A 23171-nucleotide genomic window follows, 5' to 3' on the forward strand; every position below is an offset into this window, starting at 1 on the left:
TGCACATTCTTCTCCAGTGCACAAGGAACGTTCTCCAAGTGAGGTCATTTGTTAGGTCACACAGCAATGTAATAAGATTTAAATCATACCAAGTATTTGTTTTATGACCACAGTGGTATAAAACTAGAAATCAATAATAGAAGGAAAACTAGAAAATTCAAAATGTGTGAAAATTAAACACACACCTGAACACCAATGGACAAAAAAGGAAGTCAAAAAAATGAATCTTTTTAATCTAAAAATAAATGAAAATGGATACACGGTATACCAATATTTATCAGAAACAGCAAAAGTGGTGCTAATAGGGAGGATTGTAGCAAACAAACAATAAGCAAAAAAACTGCTTACATTAAGAAAAAAGATATCACAAGTAAACAACCTAACTATATACATTTCTAGGGATCAGAGAAGAGAAACTAAGTCTAAAGTTAGTCAAAGAAAGGAAATAGCAAAGATCAGAGCAGAAATAATTTAATTAGAGGAGAGATAAAAAATAGAATAGGTCAATGAAACTAAGAGCTGTGTTGTTTTTTGAAAAGGTAAACAAAACTGACAAACATTATTTTTGTTTTTGCTAGACTAAGAAAAAAGACAAGTGAAGAAACTCATAAATGAGAGCGTACATTAAAACACCATGAGATTAAAAGTTCATGAGATTATTATGAATAATTATACACAAATGAACTGGATAATCTAGAAGAAATGGATAAATTCCTAGAAATATATAGCCTAATAAGACTGAATCATGAAGAAATAGAAACTCTGAACATATCAAAAATGAGTAAGGAGACTGAATCAGTAACCAAAACCTTCCAATCAAGAAAAGCCTGGGACCAGAGAGTTTCATTGTGAATCCACAAAATATTTAAAGAAAAAATTAATGCCAACCCTTCGCAAACTGTTCCAGAAAATTAAAGAGGAAGGAACACTACTGAGTTCATTTTATGAAGTCATCACTATCCTGTTACAAAGCTAGATAAGGACATTATGAGAACTGGACACTATAGGCCATTATCCCTCATGAATATAGACACAAGATTTCTCAATAAAATATTAGCAAACTTAGATGAACAGCATATTAGAAGGACCACACACCATGATCAAGTGGGATTTGTTCCCAGGATGCAGGATGTTTCAACATAATCAATAAATGTGATAGACCACATTAATAAAATGAGAGATAAAAATCAAATAATTGACTCAGTAGATGCTGAAAAAGCAATTAATAAAACTCAGTATTCATTTATGATAAAGAAATCTCAACAAAGAGATAAAAGGAATGTATCTCAATATAATAAAAGCCATATACAACAAGCCCATAGCTAACATCATGGTCAATAGTGAAAAACTGAAAACTTATAACCTAAGATCAGGATCAAGACAAAGTGCCCACTATCACCATTTTTATTCAAAGTAATATTGGAAATCTCAATCAGAGGAATTAGGCAAGAACAAAAATAAAAGGCATTCAAACCAGAAAGGTAGAAGAAAAAGTGTCTGTTTGCAGATGATAAGATCTTATATAAGAAAAACCTAAAGACTCCCCCAAAAAACCTTTAGAACTAATAAATTCAGTACATTGTAGAATACAATATCAACATAACAAATCAGTTTTGTTTCTATACACCAATGATGGACTATCTTAAAAAGACAAAACAATCCCATTTACAATATGATCAACAATGATAAAACACCTAGGAATAAATTTAACCAAGGGAGTGAAAGACCTGTACACTACAAATTATATGATATTGATGAAAGAAATTGAAGAAGATACAAATAAATGGGAAGATATTCCGTGTTCACAGATTAGAAAAATAATACTAAAATGTCCATACTACACAAAGTCATTTATATATTCAATGCAATCCCTATAAAAATTCCAAGAGCATCTTTCACAGAAATAGAAAAAAAAATCCTCAAATTTTTTTGGAAACACAAAAGACCCCAAATAGATAAAGTAGTTCTGAGAAAGAAGAAAACTGGAGGCACCATATTCTCTGATTTCTATCTTTATTAAAAATCCATAATAATCAAAACCATATGGTTGTGGCATAAAAAAAAAACAGAGACCTAGACCAATGGTACAGATCAAGAGCCCAGAAATTAACCGACACAATTCGCATTTGACAGCAGAGTCAAGAATACTAATGGGAAAAAGGATATTTTTTATCAATAAACAGTGCTTATAAAAATATTTACTTGTAAAAGACAAAATTGGATCCCTATCTTACATAAATCCTAGAAATTAACTTGAAATGGATTAAAGACTTTATTTTTTTTTATTTTTTGGATTAAAGACTTTAATGTAAGACCCAAAACTGTAAGACTACTTAGAAGAAAAAATGAGCAAAAGTTCTTGACCATGGTCTTGGCAATAATTTTTAGATACGACACCAAAAATGCAAGCAACAAAGCAAAAAAAAAAAAAAAAGTAGTGGGACTATATCAAACTAAAAAGGAAAAAGCAAAATGCAAATTAACCTATAGACTGGAAAAAAAATATTTGCAAACTGTCTTTCTGATAAGGGATTAATAACCAAAATATATGAGGAACTCACACAATCTGATGCCAAAAGAACAATCAAATGGTCAGAGGACATGAATAGATTTTTTTTAAATGACATCCAGATGTCCAACAGGCTCACAAAGAGTTACTCAACATCACTTGTAATCAGGGAAATGCACATCAAAACCATGATGATATCATCACCTCACACTTGTCAGAATGACTATTATTAAAAGCAAGCAAACAAATGAAAAAACGAAAACAGGAGATAACAAGTTTTAGGTGTGGATGTAGGGAAAGGGAACCCTTGTGTATCATTGATGGGGATGTAACTGGGTGCAACTACTGTGGAAAACATGGAAGTTTCTCAAAAGAATGAAAATGGAACTATCGTATGATCTAGCCACCACATTCTGGGCATGTATCTGAAGGAAACACCATCAAAGAGATACCCGCACCCCCACGTTCACTGCAGAATTATTCACAAGGGGTGAGAGTTGGGAATAACGTGTGTCCACTAACAGATGAATGGATGAAGAAAATGGGGAATATTTTTATTATTGATCAGACTATTATCCAGCCATTAAAAAAGAAGGGAATCCTTCTTTTTGCAACAAAATGATGGACTTTGAGGTCATTATGCTAAGTGAAATATGACAAAATAAGAGAAATATTGCATTTCCTCACTTGGCTATGGAATCTAAATTAGCCAAACTCCTAGATACAAAGCAGAATGTGGTTGCCAGGATCTGCGGTGTGGGCACCATGAGCGATGTTGGTCAAAGGATGAGATCTTCCAGCCCAAAGGTGAGTAGTTTCTGAGGCTCCAATGTACAACGTGGTGATTATAATTAATAATTCTGTAGTCTACACTGAAAGTTTTTCTAGAGAGCAGCTTAAGTGTTGTGTTATTACGACACACTCAGAGAAAATGAGACGATGCAAGGGTCTGGAGATGCTAACTAAAACCTTACTCTGGCAACCACTCCATAAACAAGACACGGATCAGGCCATCGCATTGTACACCTTAAAGTTGCGCAAGTTCTATGTCAATAGCATCTCAGGAAAGCTGGGGGTAAAAAAGAGGAAAACAGATGTGATGTTAACATGGATGTAGTGTTTAGTGTTGTAAGTAATTAAATGCTTAAAATGTTGTCTCTCTGATTTAATCCACAGTTTGCCTTTTTACTGGCAGCGTAGGTCCTCGTAATTGGCTTGTGGCCGGGAATTTGACTCAAAGAGGCAAGCAGGCTGTAAACAAAGACTTATTAAGAATCTCTCTGTTTGGGAATGCCATTTGAAGCAGCGATGTTGATGTGCAGCTTTAATCTTTTGACCTTGCTGAGTATCTTAGTAAGAATCATGATTGAGAATTTCCTCTGAACTACCTCATTAAGAATAATTAGAAAATAAAATAAATTAGCTTTCAGATACAACATGGATATAAACTCTTTAACTGCTTTTCATGAAGGGCTTCTTGAATAATTTTGTTTTCCTCATTGACACAAACCCTTATTCCTTCCTTCCTCCTTTATATTTCAATTATAAAACCTAAAGACAAATTGGATAATACGGTAAAACAAGCTACTCAACAGAAAATGCCTTTCAGGAAGGTTTTAGAGCAACAGCAAGGTCTTGCAAAGAACTTTTAGAGGGATACACAATTTGCTGTATATTAAAGAATTAAAAGAGACTTTTTATTTTAGTTATAAGCATCCCTCAGATAATTTTAAAAAGGAAATCCTTTGCATGATTTATTATCACTATATATCCTTAACAATCTGAAGGCATATCATTAAAATTTACTGTGTTCCGGTATCTTAAATGCACATCAAAAATGCTAACACATCCCAAGCCTATTTTGATCGCTGGTAGAATATGGCTTTCTTGTAAAGGTTGCAAAACGTAAGAAACTGCTACTTACATACTTGAAAAATATATGTAAAAGTCATTTTTTTATATTTAGAGATATACAAATTATTTTTTCAGTAGTTGAGGATTTTTTTTTACTTTTTTTAATAAATTTATTTTTTATTGGTGTTCAATTTGCCAACATAGATATACAAATTTTGCATCTCGTTGTCTCATTTGGTTAGAATAGAGTTTACCTAGCAGTCACTTTTAAAGCATTTCTGTGTCCAGGAACCTTACTGTAGCACAGCATCTGTTTACAGATAATGCAAGTGGGCTACAGAGCATTTATGTGCTTTTCCAAGGTGCTAAAAGCTAGCAAGTATTGACCCCAGACAGTCTGTCCCCCAAGGCCACGTCCAGAGCCACAACACTGGCTGCTTCTTCCCAAATGTGGTGTCACACATTACATCTTGGACCAAGAACTATTCCATTTATCCCAAATTCCCCAAATGTGGTCATGGTCGTCGCTGGAAACTCACACAAGTTAAGGGAAAGGTGCTGCCATCAATGGAAGAAAAACCCAAAGAGTTCCTAACTCATATAGTGTGAATTATGTAAGGAATTCACATTTGCATACAAAGACTAACATGTTTGACAATGTATTTACATAAGGTTATACAATAATCAAGTATAGACATATTCCCAGTGAAAAAAATAACCCTGAAATATTTATTTGATCTTCTGACCAGACTTGGACTGACAATTTCTGTCCTGCCCATTTCATACAGCCCCTGGCTTGTGTTTATTTCGATGACTTAGATCCTTTACCTTCTGAATAAGACTGGGTTTCTCTCTCTCACCAAATGCCAGCCATGCATTTGGGGACTGCTCTTGATAGACCGATTACGATGAAGTGAAGTAATTTCAGGAGGAAACAGTGGCTGAGGGAGCCATGGTCTCTATGGTAAATTGTCCTAATGAAAGCAGTGATGGAGAGCGAAACTCGTTAATGACTTCAGTGGGCATTACCAGACCATGCTGTTGGAACATCTTAACCAAATTACATAACCCAATTAATAGTGACACTAGGGCATCATAAAATATGTCTTGCTTCCTCCATGGTAAAATCTGAATTTCTAAATGGTAATGCTGACAGAGTAATCCTGAGAGTATATCCTATTCTTGAGTTGGAAATGATGTACTCACCATGCCCTTGAGTTTACTCAGTTCCTTCTGTTTTTTGTCAGTCATGACCAAGTCCTCATTTTTGTTGACTCCCATTTGGGACATTTGAGACAACGCAGCTTAGAGTGTGGTCCCATTGATCTTGTAAGTCTCAGTGTCAAACCCCTTTTCTTTGGGATGAGAGCATCCAAATGTAAAGCAAGGACTTCCTGTCTTCAGAAATTACACTTATGTGTATTTTCCTGGAAATGAATGTTCCAAAGATCAACAGAAAAGATGAGAATAGTCCCTCTGCCACTGTTTGCGATGAGCAAATTGGAAGTAAAATATTTGTGCAACATGAAATTTAAAGAGAGCACAGAGCCCCTTTGAATGAGAGGCCAGGTTGCTTGGAACTAAGCAACTGATTCAGTGTGTGTGTGTGTGTGTGTGTGCGCGCGTGCGCGCGTGCGTGTCTTACATGTACAAATACAAGCTTCTAAATGAGAGAATCCAGATGAATTTTGATATCCAAATTGATAGCAGAGGAACTTTGAGCAGAATAGAGGTTTCAGAAATCTGTAACTCTTTCCTGACCTTTCTGCATGATTATTTGGACACCAGGGCATTTCAGAACTACCGTGGAACCAGTGGATGACTGCGAGCACCTTTTACATTCTCAACCCTGGGCTCAAGGATCCTGTGTGCCTCCAGTAAATTTAATTTAGGCCAGTGTATCTACACTGATAGCTGGGATAAGGATTCTAGCATATTTCTGTCCGTAAAATTGTGACATTTCATATGACTACTTTTATCCTTAATGAGAATGTACTTCATGATAACGTATATCAGTAAGACCAGGCCTCTCTGAATATTTAGGGGAAGCCAGGAGATTCTCAACTGTTGTTTGATTAGAGGGAAAGAATAGGAATGAGTTTCCAAATATATTGCTGCTGAAATAATGATACTATAATGATTAAAGGTGTATCAATTTTGCCAGTACGTTTTGCCAGGCACTTATTTTAAGCAATTACCATAAGTTATTTCATGTATCCTTGCTGTCATAAATCTATGAGGTGGTGATACTTACTGATATTCCTATTTATGTAAACTGAGGTACCAAAGTTAATAATCTGTTCCACACTAAGTTACTATTTAAGACCAAAGTTAGAATTTGAAATTATATTTTTCTAACTCCAAAGCATGTGCTGTTAACCTTTACTATATTAGGAATCAATTGTTTTAACATCAGAAAACACTCCCCCAAAAGAGTTGAAATGACTAATACTAAGAATTTAATGGGTTATTTCTTCTATCCATTTTCCATGAAAGAGGATAGTCCACTCAAATATATTGAGTGATTACAATATGTCAAATACTCTGCTAGATGATAGAATAATTCACTGATAAGCATAGGCGGCTGGTAAGGAAGTAGCTGTGTGAAAATTCTAAGGTGACACAAAAGTACTTGTGGTTTTTGATATTATAAATATCTGGAGTCTGAGGTCTTTGAGTTTTATCTCTTCATGTGCAATTTGACTAAGTCATGAAGGACCTTGGAACATATCTTGCTATTATTAGGATATTGGCATAATCTTGCTCCATGATTGTTCCTCAGGGAAGGCAACTGGATGGTTGGCATATAGAATTCTAACAGAAATTATAATCAGTTGGAGGCAACTGAAAGTCTTCCCCTATCTTCTCTTTCCATTACTCCTCTTTCTCTATTATGTTAACCTATCCATCGTCTTCCATGATAAATCCTACAGAATCTCAAAATCCTACAAAACTGGCCTATCACTTTCTTTACCTTATTGGTAGACTTTCACATATGGAAGGGGAAGCCATTTTACCTCTCCCTCTCTAGGTTTTTGACTGAGACCCCTTTTAATAAAATTACAAAATAAAAAACAGAAATTAATTACAAAGATATGAGACTCAAAGGCAGCCAGGAAGTTGAGGCTTATATATCTGCTATCCTAGACTAAAGAAAGGGACAGGGGTTTGGGACCTCAAAGAGGGGGAATAAATTAACAGGATAATGTGACGAAGAAATTTTTGATAAACAATGTTTGCTTTGACATGCAGATAAGTCTTTTAAATGAAAAAGTTATCTCTGATAATAAGTCTATATAGGCCTTACTATCCTGGTATAGGTCCTTTCTAAATTCTTTTATATTGTTGAAAGGATGGTAAAAAGCCTTTCCTGACTCTTCTGGGTCTCCGTTGCTTTCACCTCTTCATGCCCAAGTGGGGTATCCTGAGGTGGCACTTCCTGTCCCCTTATGCACTTCTACGGAGGTACCATTAATGAACCTGTCTTTAGTCAATTAATTTCTTGTTCATTCCTTCCCCATTACTTATATATGAGAATGATATTTCAAATATTAAAAAAGAAAAAAAAGATTAAGTTATAGAAGGTTTTTTTTTTTTTTTTAAGTTTTGTAAATTTGGCTGAAGCCATAAATCCCTGCATTCAATAAAAGATTGCTGAGACTCAATTATGTTCTAGAAAATTTGCCCTGGGGATGCACTCTTGGGGAATAGAAGATCTGTCAGTGAGGAATAAGATATTCATAAACTGGTAGAAGAAGGCAGAGTTATGAGAGTATATATCAGGGAACCTGAGGGTTAGAAATGGTTTCTTTGAGGAAGTAAGGCATGCACCAAAATCTAACGGATATGCACGTGAATGATGGGCTGAGAGTAAAGATTAGAAACAAGAAATACTGCAATATGGAAAGGTCTTGAGGTAGCTCAGGATGGAGCATAGAATGATTAAGGACAAGAAACAAATCTGTCTGGAATGTTGAAAGCAAAGTGAAGGCATAGAAACAGATGAGGCAGGAGAGGAGGGGAGGCCATATCACACAGGACCTGGTGGGTCATGCAGAGGATTGTAGGGAGGGCATTAAAAAAAAAAAAAAAAAGTTTTAACCTACAAGCAATGGCAAATCATCAAAAGGTAAGCAGGACGTTTTTCCTTATAAAAGATCACTGTGGATAAAGATAAAAAATTAAAGAGCAGGGGCTGATTGCCCATAGGGAACGTAGTTAGCCAAACCTGTTTGATTAGCAAGAGATTGGATCAGTGTTTTGATACTGGAGACTGACGCAGTAGGGAGATATGAAAAGTTTCTTTACACTTTTATTTTTTTTTCTGTAAGAATTAAAATTCAAGACTTGTTGATGGGCATCCCTGGGTGGCGCAGTGGTTTGGCGCCTGCCTTTGGCCCAGGGCGCGATCCTGGAGACTCGGGATCAAATCCCACGTCGGGCTCCCAGTGCATGGAGCCTGCTTCTCCCTCTCCCTATGTCTCTGCCTCTCTCTCTCTCTCTCTCTCTCTCTCTCTCTGTGTGACTATCATAAGTAAATAAAAATAAAAATAAAAAAAAAGACTTGTTGATGGACTCAGTCCAGGCACATGAGCGAAATGGGTAGGCTCAAAGCTGGCTGCCTGGTTTCTGGTCTGTAGAGCGTGATCCAGAAGTATGCTAGTCATTGAAGCAATGCATATGGAAGAGGCCAGGTTTGGGCTCAGGATAGCAGTACATTTAGGGCACTTTTCAAATTGCAAGTATAGGTATCTCCCGGAAGTAGGACTCAATCTCAGAAGAGAGCTCTACGGTAAATACAATAGGCAAGTGAATGATACAATCATGGCAATGATGTATAAATATACACCAAAACCAAGAAGTAATGAAGTTGTATTGAAATTTTATTGAAAACACATTGATTGGCCTTAAAAGGACTTTTTAAAAAAGATTTTATTTATTTATTCATGAGAGACACACAGAGAGAGAAACAGAGAGAGAGACAGAGACACAGGCAGAGGAAGAAGCAGGCTTCATGCAGGGAGCCTGATGTGGGACTTGATCCTGGGACAGCAGGATCACGCCCTGGGCTGAAGGCAGGTGACAAACTGCTGAGCCACCTAGGGATCCCCAAAAAGACATTTTGAAAATAGGCTAAGGTGGAAATGGGATTTCCCTGCCTCTTATAACTCCGTGGCAAGGCATGAGGATGTTTGGACAATTTGGGATTATTGCCTTTCTGCGACCCATCTGTGGCATGCTCTGAGCTCCAGGCTGGAATAGGACCAGCGTATCACAGATTTAGTGCCTTTGAAACCAAAGCATTATGTATTTTTCTACTACTACTTTTTAGGTCTTAAATCCAACTTGTTGCATGACATTATTTAAAAATAAATGACTTATTTTTAGCTTGATGACGAATTGGCGGAAATATATCACCCAGGCATTTGTATTCATAGCCTGCATTTCACAATAAATTGGTTATGGGAATCAGGTAGGGGCCTGAGAGGTTAGAAATTTGAGGCATGAAAAACAATGAATTTGTGATTTAACCAGGACAGTCAAGGATGAAATTAAATAGATTAGGGAAGTCCATTTCCAAGGTTCAAGAGTCATCAGCTAACCTGCTTTTCATGTGGCAGACAAATTATCCACAGGCCGTAGAGAACACTATCATCCAGCCCCCAATCTGCTTTCTAGTCTTCATTTTGATGCCCATTTGGAAATTTTGCATACACCGCACAACCCTGACTATCCCATCCAAAACTATTTTCTTTTCAAGACAAGTCTGAATATACTTCATTAATGAAAATATTTTTGTACATTTCAAAACTAATTAATCACACTTTCATGAACGCATCATTCCAAAACAAACATTTTAGCTGCTGTGAACAATGTTATTAATGGATTATTTTTAGATATCTGACTAATCTCTCTTCATTAACGTTGTCAGTCTTTAAAAAATTAGATCACTTTGGGTTTGATCTCAAATAAATAAAGTATTTGTTAGATATGAGAATATCTTACTGGGGTTGGAGGAACGTGGAGGCTGCTGGAAGAGGAAAACTTAGGGAAAGTCTCCTGATGCAAGCTGAATGGGAGGAACCACAGCTGAGCCTCTACATTGGTGAGGACGCAGTGAGAAGGGAGACTTCTGGGCAGCTCTCAAGGAAGATGTTCAAATGAGAGTTTCTAGCTGGGGAAACTGCAGTTCAGGAAAAATCAACCACATTCTGTTAAGACCATCTCTTAAGAATTGGTTGCTAAGATTGCGTGTGATAAATATGATGGTTACTAATGTTCTAAGATGAATATGATGGCAATTTGCTCTGAAAGAGTTCTTGTGAGGAAGACACACCCATCTGTACAGTGGTGTCATTTACCCAGTGGAACATAGTGTGCACCGAGGAATACAGTGAGAGGCATTATTTTGATCTAGACTAAAGACAAGGAAGATTTTCTGGAAGAGAGATGCCAGGTTTTTGAAAAGAGAAATAGAAGTCAAGCCAGAGGGATCCCTGGGTGGCGCAGCGGTTTGGCGCCTGCCCTTGGCCCAGGGCGTGATCCCGGAGACCCGGGATCGAATCCCACATCGGGCTCCTGGTGCATGGAGCCTGCTTCTCCCTCTGCCTGTGTCTCTGCCTCCCTCTCTCTCTCTAACTATCATAAATAAATAAAAAAAATTAAAAAAAAAAAAAAAAAGAAGTCAAGCCAGAGAGAAAGAGGAGGAAAGGCATTTGAGCAGATGGCACCGCAAACATGAGTTGGGTTGGTGGCGGCTAAAGCATGGACCACGTGGAGGGGCGAGGGGGTTAGGGAGGGGGCTGGGAGGTGGGGAGTCACACTTGGCTTAGATGAGCAGAGAAAGGGTATGCACACATTTAATGATACCCAACTGGTGAAGGAATAGTCTGGAAAAGTAACTACTCTCTAAAGGACAAAGAGGAGAGATGTTTGGTAATGCGAGAACTGCTTCTGGTAAGAACCGGTCAGGTTTCCTTTATTGTCTTCTGCACAAATGGCCTCTACCTGTTTGCATATCCCATTTCCACTCTCCCCATGCATTGTCTCTTTTTGCTTTTAATCATTTATGGCATCAGTGAACTGATTAAGGAATTGCCTCCACATAGACCGCATTGTACGACACCCGTGTGGTTGTTTATGCATCTTTGTTGTAGCTGGTCTCTAACCTTTTTCACCTGAGACCCTTAAAGAGCGGAGCTGTTGATTTTGTATTCCCATGTTCAGCACAGAGTAATTCATCTAAAAAAATCTGACTAAGTGGATGACTAATGCTCGAATGTATAGAGGGCTACAAAACTAGATGAAAAAAAATATTGCGATAACATGAAGTGAAAGACAGATTCTGAATGGGGATGTGGGCAAGTTCGATGAAATAGGAGAAATCTCAATTTACCAATAGTTGCAGAGCTTTGCTGGGCAGAAGAGAGGTAGAAATGAATTCAGGTAACAGAACTTCCCTAAACATATAAAGTATGGCTCAGCAAGAGTGAGGGCTCTGATATACCTCAAAGGCCACAAGCCTAATTGTATGTAAACCGTGTTGACACCCGACATCTTTTGAAACATTATCTTAAACCATTTAGATTTGAAGAGCTTTAAATGGTATCCTATGAAAGTTTCCTTTACTCCAAAGGAAATATACAAGGTTTTGTGCAGAAAAGTACCATTATTCTACCTTTGATTTGGGAGCATGGAAGTAATTCTCATGGGATGAATAGATGAACACGGGGGCATCTGGGTGGCTCAATGGTTGAGCATCTGCCTTTGGCTCAGGTCCTGATCCCAGGGTCCTGGGATGGAGTCCCTGAGTCCCGCTGGGAGCCTGCTTCTCCCTCTGCCTATGTCTCTGCCTCTTTCTGTGTCACCCATGAATAAATACATAAAATCTAAAAAAAAAAAAAAAAAAAAGATGAAAACAGAGTGATAACAAAGCTTCTGGGAGGTGGTGAGGGAATCATTGCAAGAGTAAGGGTGACAAAAAATATGTGTTGGGGGTAGAGGAAGGAGGAGGAGTGTAAAGAGTATGAGATATTTTAGATCTAAAAATGTTGTGACTTGGAATTCCTTGAATATTGATAAGGATGCAAAGAAAAACCCCGGAGATCTCTGAGATTAAGCTTCCCATGAGAGAGCATGTTCCTTACAGTATAGAACAGTGTTTTCCAAAGGCTTTATTGTTCATGTACCTGTGCATAATAAATAGGATTCGAATGAGTGAATGAACAAATGAATGCATGAATAAATAAACTTGGGATCTTCCAAATAACACACGTACCTGGGTGGCTTTAAGCAAATCTGGTTTATGCTGCAGCCGCAGGGAGTGTGCCATGGACATGGAGCTGCATCACACGACCCCATCAGGCTCACTGAGGATACCTCCTTGGGGGTCACTTTATGCCTCAGAAGTGTACATTTGACATCTCGCAGGCCAAGCCTTCACAGGTTAATTATTATGGATACTATAGCTCATTGTACTATTTATATGTTCATCATCATGAGATTCTTGACAAGGTATTAGCAGCGATTGGCAGGCACTATCCTTAAGGCTCGTTCGGCCGAGGGATGATAGACTGTTCACAAGGATTTTGTATTTACCTTTTCACAGGAAACATATAAATGGGCTTTATAGTATTTTCAAGTCTATCCATAATAAAGTTTGGAGATGCTAATGACGTATATTATCAAGTTAATTGTTAATATGACATTAGGATGGGAAAATCTGATAGAAGGTTTCTATGTATTTCTTTTCCACAAGTCATTATGTGATGTATCTGTTGTTATATAGTGCTATTTATATCTTTCAATCCACACTAAATATATACATATATTCTTTCTTCCTTTCTTTCTTCCATTTTTCTGATCTGCTTCCATTGATGACTCTATACTTTTGACTCCAGACTGGCAATATGAGGGTAAGATGACAAAAATAAAAATGCCAAACAACCTCATGAACATTGCTTGTCTGTCTTTGTTTTATTCTCTTTAGAACATTATTAAAATTCTATTCACTCCCTTTAATTAGACCCTTTATCACAATTAAAGTCCAATTATGTTTGTTTCTGTTGTGAAGCTTTAATTACAATTTATCCTTGTTAATCATTCCTTTATGTTATTTCTTTGGGTTAAATTACCATCCCATTATCTCTGTCCTGAAGGACCTCTGCTCTCAAGTGGTCTGTGCTGGTGTTTTCTCAGTAAGATTCGAGTAGTTTTGTGGTGTACAAAGTGATTGTGTTATGACATTGTAAGGAATCTTTGTGGTTCTCATGAACATGTCTTTAGGTTAAAAAAATATTCAAAGTAAAGTAATGATTCATATTGATTTGATGGTAGGATTTTGCTTTTTTAAGCATCAACACGTATCTCAATGAATTTCATCTCAGGGTGAGTCCCTGTGGTCGTTCCTTCTTACCTTTGGTTGTTTTCTCTCTTTAGATTGCAAACTAGCTAGGGGAGGACCGCCAGCGACCATAGTTGCTATCGATGAAGAGAGTCGGAATGGTAAGTGAGCTTCGTGTTTTCCCAACGACTTGGCTGAGAGGGATTTCTCCTTTTAATCCTAGATCTGTTACGTGTGGAAGTGAAGGCTGAAACCCAAATCCACAAAGAGTACTCCCTTAACGTCTTCCCTGTTGGAGTTTAAATTAGGCCATATGCTGGAAATGCTTTACCTGGATAATAAACAAGAACCTTCTCCGTGACTAGAAAGGTTGTTTGCTCTTGATTGTAAAAGGAATATTATACCCAGGGTCAGTCCAGGAGTACATCCAGATATGGCGGGGGCTGTTCTTTGTCAATAGGTTGAGTTGACTCTCATGCAAACATCTAGTCACCTGAGTAGGACACACTGCGTTCCTCCAGAAGAAGTGGACTGAAGGTAAGCCTTCCACCACCAGCCTACACTGGTGGCAACCTGGTGAGGATTAAGCCCCATAGCCCCTAGGCATGGTGATTTGGGGGTGGTTGATGGGAAAACTGAAAATTCTTGGGAACAGAGAACCTGACAACAGGCCTGAGAGCAGAGGAAGAAGCTCGAGTGTTGGTACAGGTTGTCTGGCATAATTAGCAACTAATACCGAATCCATATTACATTCTTCAAGAAGTCCTTTTCCTTATCAAAACCAAAATAAATACAATTGATGCTTTGTTCTACAACTCTCTCCTAGCCTCTTTTATCTTTAATGTGAAAGCGTTCACAGATTCTTCTCTTCTGTTAGGCTGCAGTAAATGGTATCTCTGGACTCCTTGTTTCTACTTCAAAATACTCTAAGTGTGCGAGTGTGCTCTAAGGCTCAGTTTGTCTATGAATTCTGTAATGGACCTTCCATTGGGTCTGTTCCATTTGTGCTTTCCATCTGTTTGAAAAAGTCTGTCTTAGAGTTTTATATGATATATAAAATTCATAAAATACATAAAAATTTATAAAATACAAATAAATTATACATAATATATAATTATATATATAATATATATATATATATTTATATATAAATATATAATATATATTATATATAAAATTTATAAGATATATAAAAGTTATACAATTATATATATACATATATATGTGTGTGTATATATATATAATTTTAAAAGAAATGACATCAAGCAGATTATTAGAGAATGTTATTTTTTTTTCCTGGAATTTAACCTACATATATTTTGAAGGCTTGTATGACATATGTGATACCTTTATTGTGCAGTGTTTAGAGGCATTCCTTTACTCCTTAGAAGAGTTGGCTTTTTTTTTTTTTCTTCCTGCATATGCTTTGGAATCAGACAAAAATGTCCATAGCATTGTGGCCTCTGTTTAAACAAAATTAGTTATCTATAATAAATTTTAGCAACATTAAAAAAAATCACAAAAACTTGGGTGTTCTCATTATTTTTTAAAGAGCGAGGTAAGGGTGCCTGGGTGGCTCAGTCTATTAAGCCTTCAGCTCAGGTCGTGATATCAGGATCCTGGGATTGAGCCCCACTGCCAGGCTCCCCACTCAGCAGGGAGTCTGCTTCTCATTCTGCCCTTCTTCACCCCATGCTCACTCTCTCAAGTGCTCTCTCCCAAACAAACAAATAAATAAAATCTTTTTTTTTTTTTAAAGATTTTATTTATTTATGAGAGAGAGAGTGAGCATGAGGCAGAGACACAGGCAGAGGGAGAAGAAGGCTCCATGCAGGGAGCCTGATGTGGGACTCAATCCCAGGTCTCCAGGATCACACCCTGGGCTGAAGGCAGCGCTAAACCACTGAGCCACACGGGCTGCCCAATAAAATCTTTTTTAAAAAAGCCAGTCTTCACTGAGCATGAAAGCATATACAGTTAACAAGTTATTATGAAGCATTTGGATAAATTGGAAGTAAATTTCATGTGGGTCTACAGAAAATGAAAAAAATACAGAAAATTTTCTGTCCCACATGTAGAAAATTGTGGTTTATCTATCATTAACTATTTTTCAAATACAAATCTATATTTCAAAAACAAATCTGTATTTTCTAAATGTTCTATAAGGAAGATAGTTTGAATTTTTAAGCAGAGACTAAAAAGAAAATAAAAAATGATTGAAGGCCACACTCTCTATTTTAGTTTCTTTATTGTTCACGACTTAACTTGAACCTATAAGTAGAGTTAAACTAAAACAGTTCTTGCTAAATAATTTTGTTTTAGTATGTGATGCTATACAAGGCTTGTTTTGCCAAACAGGTGATAATATCCACAGTAATGATGATATTTTACCTCCTTGTTATGATGCATCCCACTTTTCAAAGGACCAGGAGCTCTGCAGAGATATGCCATAGAGTGCTTTATGGTGCATGTGGTAAACGTTCAATATTTGTGTTTTAGAAGAATGTGACATGATACAGTGTAGTAACGTTGTGTTCTTTAATTGGCATATTTTGTAGAAACTGCCAACTCCTCAGCATCCTGCCAAATTCGTTTGAGTTGAGAAATATAAATACTTGTCTAGAGACTAAATGTTTGCATTTTTATTTTACATTAAGTTTCTAAAAATATGATGATCAAGTGAACCTCTGCCAGAGATTATAATGTAGTGTGCAGTCATCCTTGTCTTGAAAATCCGAAGGAAGCAATGCATGAAAATGTGTTTCATATTTTTCTTCAAGCAATCTATGAAACTTCCAATAAGACAGTTAATTCTGACCCTGCTCTTAAACGCTCTTAATTTCTCTTTCTCTGAATCTTTTAATTGGTTGTAATAAAGGGGGATATTAATTTTACCAATAAAATACACATCAATTTTAAAGGTTCTGGGACTTCTTAAAAGAAAGGCAGAGGAGTGCCTAGGTGGCTCCATTGGTTAATCATCCAACTCTTGGTTTTGGATCAGGTCATGATCTCAGAGTCATGAATTAGAGCCCCCCCATCAGGCTCTACACTCAATATGGAGTCTGCTTGAGATTCTCTCTGTCTCCTTCTCCCTCTGCCCCTCCCCACCACTTGTGTGCTTTCTCTCTCTCTCAAATAAAATAAGCAAAATCGTAAAAAAAAAAAAAAAATAAGGCAGAGCAAATCCTTTATTAAGCCAAGATAGTAAGTTCATTGCATGTCAACTTGCCTTTGGTTTACTTTATTGATGTCTATAGGTAAATAATCTACTAAAGTAGATCACCCACTAAAGTACAGCTTTTAATAGCTTAGGTTTTTTTTTAAGATTTTATTTATTTATTCATGAGAGACGCAGAGAGAGAGAGAGAGAGGCAGAGACACAGGCAGAGGGAGAAGCAGGCTCCATGCAGTGAGCCTGATGTGGGACTCGATCCTGGGTCTCCAGGACCACACCCTGGGCTGAAGGTGGCACTAAACCACTGAGCCACTCAGGGCTGCCCAATAGCTTAGGTTTTTTTTTTTTTTTTTTAATTATACTTCATTTTCTTATATTGTAGTACATTTATATAATGTCCGTTATTTGTCACACTCATCTACATAATTCATAATTTTTAGACTCTATGGGATGGGAACACTTCCTCTTTGTAAATGTGTACATTCAAATACTTAGCATTTATGCTAAATGCATCTGCATAGACATGTATATGTGAAAGAATTAAAACTGTAACCGGTGGAGATCCATAAACTTCTTTGTGAGTCTGGGCCCTATTAGATGCTTCCCCTCTTTGATCATTATTCTCAATAGCATACTGATAACAGATTCGTTATCTCACCCGTGATCTGAACCAGGAGTTCATTTTCTTCAAAACTGTTGGAAAATCAGCTTATGTTTTAAGGATGGAAAGTCAACACATAAATAGACACACAGTGGCTCCTGACCAACCACCTGAAGACTCACGAGCCCGTATGTAGAAACTTTTCAGTGTGTAATTACATTTAGAGAGGAGAACACATACAGAGAAACAGACCTAGGACGTAGTCTCTTGTTCAGTAAAATGAAAGTATCTAAAAATCCCTTCTGGAAAACTTATGTCCACACAAAAGCCTACAGGTGGTTGTTTATAACAACTTTATCTCTGATTTCTGAAACTTGGAAGTGACCTAGGTGTCCTTTAGTAAGTGAATGGATAAACTGGTATATCCAGACAAATTCAGTGTGAAAAGGAAAGAGCTGTTAAACCATAAAAGACATGGAGGGGTGCTTTTTAAAAAAAATAATTTAAAAATAGTATAATTAACATATAGTTATATTAGATTCAGGGGATATTTAGCTCTTTTATACATTACTCAGGACTCATCAAAATAATGTTAATTCCCACCATCAATTTAACCCATCCTCGCAGCCTCTTTCCCTCTGCCAACCATCAGTGTGTTCTCTACAAATAAGAGTGATTTTTTTTGTTTCTTTTGTTTGCTTGTTGGTTTCCTAAATTCCACATGAGTGAAATCATATGGTATTTATCTTTCTCTGACTTATTTCACTTAGCATTAAACTCTCTAGATCCATCATTTTTTTATGGCTGAGAAATATCCCATTGTATGTATACCACATCTTTATGTCATCCATCAGGGCACACTTGGGTTACTTCTGTATTTGAACTATGCAGTAAACACACAGGTGCATTTGTCTTTTTGAATTAACATTTTGGTATTCTTTGGGTAGAGAGTCAATAGTGAAATATTAATCCACGTGCTGAATCACATGGTAATTCTATTTTTCATTTTTTGAGCAATCCCCATACCGTTTCCTACTATGGCTGCATCAGTTTTAATCCCCACCAATAGTGCATGAGGGTTCCTTTTCCTCCACACCCTCGCCAACATCTGTTGTTTCTTGTGTGTGTGTGTGTGTGTGTGCACGCGCACGTGTGTGTGTTTATTTTAGCTATTCTGATGCATATCAGCTGATACCTTATTGTGGTTTTAGTTTGCATTTCCCTGATGATGAATTATGGTGACCATCTTTTCATGTGTGTGTTGGCCATCTGGATGCCTTCTTGGGATAAATGTCTGCTTATATCTTCTGCCTATTTTTTAATTGGATTTTTTAAGTATTTTGGATACTACACTGTATTGGATATATTATTTACAAATATCTTCTCTCATTCAGTAGGTTTTCTGTTTTTTTTTTTTTTTTTTGATTATTTCCTTCATGTGTAGAAGGTTTTCCTTTTGATGTAGTCCCAATACTTTATTTTTGCTTTTAGTTCCCTTGGCTTAGAAGACATATCTAGAAATATGTTGCCACAGAGGATGTCAGAGAAATTATTGCCTGTGTTCTTTTCTAGGAATTTTATGGTTTTGGGTCTCATATTTAGGTCTTTAATCCACTTTGAATTTATTTTGGGGTATAGTGTAATAAAATGGTCTAGGTCTCTAGAGTTTGAAAGTAGCAGCCAACAAAGAAAGCCACAGATGACTTAATGAGGAAGTTCCCTTTTGGTTCTCAGGGAACATTCCACAGCCAGGGTATTAGTGAGGTTGAGGATTTTATAGATCCCTACATGCTTCCTGGAAGGTAGAGGAGGTAAAACACAGGAGTGATGACTTTAGTTGGTTGCTCCTTCCCCAGAACTGCTTTAGTCCAAGTATGTAGTTAGGGGAGGGATGGAAGGGATGGAGAGATTGGTCCTTCACTTGAAACAGTTATGGTAGGGGGGTATTCAAGTTCCTCAGAATTCTTTTCCTTCCATTTCCCAAACTACTAGACTTGGAGGAAGAGGAGGTTATATTTATATGTTGATGGGTTTTTTTTCCCCTTATGACTGTCAATTACATATACTTTAGTTAATAGGAAAGAATTAGTCAGACTCCACCCTGCACACCTCCAAACAATCCCAAGTGGAATTGCACACATGACTAGTAAAAGAGGTCTTGCACTCATGGACAGAAAAAAAAATCTTCGAGTAACTAACATGTTTTAATGAAAATTCCCAAAGTTTAAACCAAGTGTGATGCGATGAAAATCTTTGACATTCAAGTGTCCAGAACCACCCATTTTATCTATTTTTACTCATTCTTTTTCATTCTATAAAAAACAAAAGAATCTAAACTGGCTGAAGGTTTTTACGATCAGAAGAAAAAGAGTAGACTCTTTATAGAATAGCCCATGGTAGAAGCTGAAGAGAACCACAGATGTGAGACTGCAGGAGATATTCACGAGAGAGAGAACCTACTGAGGAATCTAGATGGCAGGTGTCAGGCAGCTGGGATGACTGTGTTCTTTTCAGGAAAAGCGAGAGACTCCCTAGAAGCCATGACTCCTGGGACTGCCTAGTAGATGCAAGATGTTTCAATAATTGTTTTCATAGATTCCTTGGCTTGTGTAAATATTTAAAGAAATGTTGTTAAACATTGCAATTCTTAGCCGGGCCTTTCCTTGGCTTATTTCAGAGTGCCAAAACTAGAACGGTGGTTTTATATGTCCCTAGATTTAATTATCTGTCTCACTGTTCCTGTCTGTCTCTGTCTCTGTCTCTGTCTCTGTCTCTCTCTCAGTTCTATGATAAATAACTATTTGGTTAATTCAGATAAGGGACATAATAACTGAGTATTGCCTACGTAAATCACGTACATATTAAAAAAATCTGAATTACAAGATGCCTTCTAAGATATTACGTTTTGAAAAATTGTATAGAGGTTTACTCATGAAAACAAGGGAAGAATTTAGTGATTATGTCTTATGAGAGAGCTAGTTTGAAATGTTTGTTTTAAACCACCACTTTATGTAGGCATTTTACCCCATCTCTTTTGTGCACTGTGGTCTCATTGCTAATGTAAGCGGTGTTTATCTCTTTCTTTGATGTCTTCATCACCAGGTCCCAGGATAATTCTATGTCTGAACTATGGAAAAATTAAAAGGTACACTTAAAACAAGCAAAAGAGGGATGCTTTGGTGGCTCAGTGGTTGCACGTCTGCCTTTGCTCAGGTCATGATCCCGGGGTCCTAGGATTGGGTCCCACATAGGGCTCCCTGCAGGGAGTCTGCTTCTCCCTCTGCCTATGTCTCTGCCTCTCTCTGTGTCTCTCATGAATAAATAAATAAAATCTTTAGAAATAAAAAAAAATAAAACAAAAGAAAATATGAGTTTTTGCAGCCAATTACATACTGTATACTATGAAACATAGCAACTGTAGCAATGATAGAAATTCTGCAAAGATTAGGGTAAATTAACAGATGACTGCATGAGCTTATCAAATCTTGAAGTAAGACTAATAGTTTCTATGGAGTTATGAAGTATGATCAATGATGACATCAAGCAATCGATTTTAGCCAAATATGGCACTTTTGTGTTTTCTGGATAAATAGGAAAATATTTTTTTTTTGTTCTATAATTTATAACATTCTAACTTGATTCTTAACTGCCAAAGACATTATATATTTTATATGACATTAGTGGTTGTCTGGCTAGATTGCTGGTAAATGTTGCATAGGATCGAAGTCATGGTCACGGATTTCTTTATTGTCATCTTATTGTTTCCTTTCTCCAGTCTTCATCAAGTCGTTCTTAGCTATTTCCAGTGTAAGATGTACCCAGATATGAGGAAAGAGATTTTTTTCCATAAATTATGAAAGAGTTCAATGAAAACTATCCAAAATGCATTTGCCAATGTCAGACCTATGTTGATGTAAAAAAAAAAAAAAAAATCATGTCCAATTCCTCATGTATTTTAATCCTCTTTTTATTGTGCCTATCAGACAACTGTCATAAGAGAAAACAATTTGGCTCTGCTCATTTCTGGTGAAGCTATCTATGCAATGATGCATCCTACTTCTTTTCATTTGTGCTAGAGTCATTTTCTAAAAGGTCAGCAGCTGCAAACCTCCTGTATATGTAACCGTGAAATGATAAGTAAATAGAAAAGTTACTAAGCATTAAGGAAATAGGTTGTTACTTATTTCCTCAAGTTAGCTAGAATTCTATTGACATTAAATCGTACATTGCAGCCCATTAATGATCTTTCTTTGCTTGTTTGTTGACTAGCACCGGATATGCAGTGGGGTTGCTGGAAGGACCTTAAAACAGAGGGTGGGAGAAATGCACAAAGTAGGTGGACTTCAGAAAGGCCAGCAAGCCAGGACACTTGGTATGAGGAAGGCAACTCTGTGAAAGCTAGCAGCCCATCATTTACTGTTTAAATTTCAGAATGCTAATGTTATTAACAATGATGAGAAGATTAGTGGAAAATAACCCCTGGGCTCTAAGGAGGTGAAAAGTACCTTTAAGGAAAAAAAATCTATTCTAATTGTATTTTTCCTTGTTGTTTAAATCCTTTATTTTAATCACATGTTTAATAAATCTGAATTATATAGAATTGAATTGTGTCATACTCATACAAACACAATCCCAAATGATGCTGTTATCATGAGCCTTTTTTTTCTATAGAGTGTCTAATTTCTAAGACATTAGGCAAATGGCAGAAGATGGTATTGATTTTATTTGCCTAGACTATTGGAATTCAGGCCATGGGCCAGGGGTGGCCGGTAAGAATGAGGAGGGGAAGTGTATCAGTTTCTATTCACTTGTACCCATGCAGAAAAGAAGACCCTCCATTTTTAAATTTTTTTAATTTTTTTAATTTTTGTCAGAAGAATAGGGAATTCTGTATATTTAAGATGTCATTCTCATTTAAATTTTGTTTGCCTTTATAAGCCAAACAAAACACACCTGTGTGTGGCCACTGATATCTGGACTTTTAATTTAGGCAACAAAGTTGAGAAAATTGAGTTAGGATGATGTAAAAGACAGGTTCTGCTACATGGGAGAAGCACCATCCAGAAGGGGACTTAGCTTTGGATTTTCTCTGTGTCTCCAAGGCACTCTTCACACTTAGGTTACATGATTTTAATTTAATCAGGGAGTGAGTCACTAATGGAAATTATTTAGGAACTTTAGGAGAGAAGAAGCACCAAAGTTTAATTCCTGGGGATATTGTCTGCCAGAGCCCTTCTAAAAATGTCCACATCTGTTCTTCCACATGGGAGCTCTCCTTAGGCTTAATTGCACCCCAAAGACTTTTCTTCCTAAATTTCCCTGAGTCATGCATGGTCCTTTGATTTCTTCCGTTCCTTATGATCAAATATTGGCCACTAGATTATTGATTGTTACTGAGACAGCAGGGCTTTGGGCTTTCTTCTCTGTTAGGACTTGGGAATCTGAAGTGGTAAGTACTCTGATTTCTGGATAGAGCAATGGACATTGTGGAGGTTATGAAACAGTAACCTGGATGATACGAGACATTTCTTAGACTTAAAATAACCCCGATGGCAGTTTTCAAGACAAATGTTCAAATGTCGTGTATTTCTAACTGGAATTACATGTGCTTGTAAGTGTGCTATGTGGATTAGTGAGCATGAAAGGGCTCAGTATCCCTTCATCGAGAGCTACTTCCTAAGACTGT

At 37.0% G+C, this 23171-nt stretch overlaps 1 protein-coding gene across 1 annotated transcript in view; it reads left to right on the top strand.

Annotated features, from left to right (window-relative positions):
• PCDH15 (protocadherin related 15) overlaps positions 1-23171 on the top strand; it is a 906505-nt gene that overhangs the window by 266622 nt on the left and 616712 nt on the right. Inside the window, 1 exon segment of the mRNA XM_035706656.2 lies at positions 13802-13867. Coding sequence (XP_035562549.1) covers positions 13802-13867 — 66 coding nt within the window.

The sequence above is a fragment of the Canis lupus genome, chromosome 26 (genome assembly GCF_003254725.2).
Source record: "Canis lupus dingo isolate Sandy chromosome 26, ASM325472v2, whole genome shotgun sequence".
NCBI classification, from domain to species: Eukaryota; Metazoa; Chordata; class Mammalia; order Carnivora; family Canidae; genus Canis; species Canis lupus.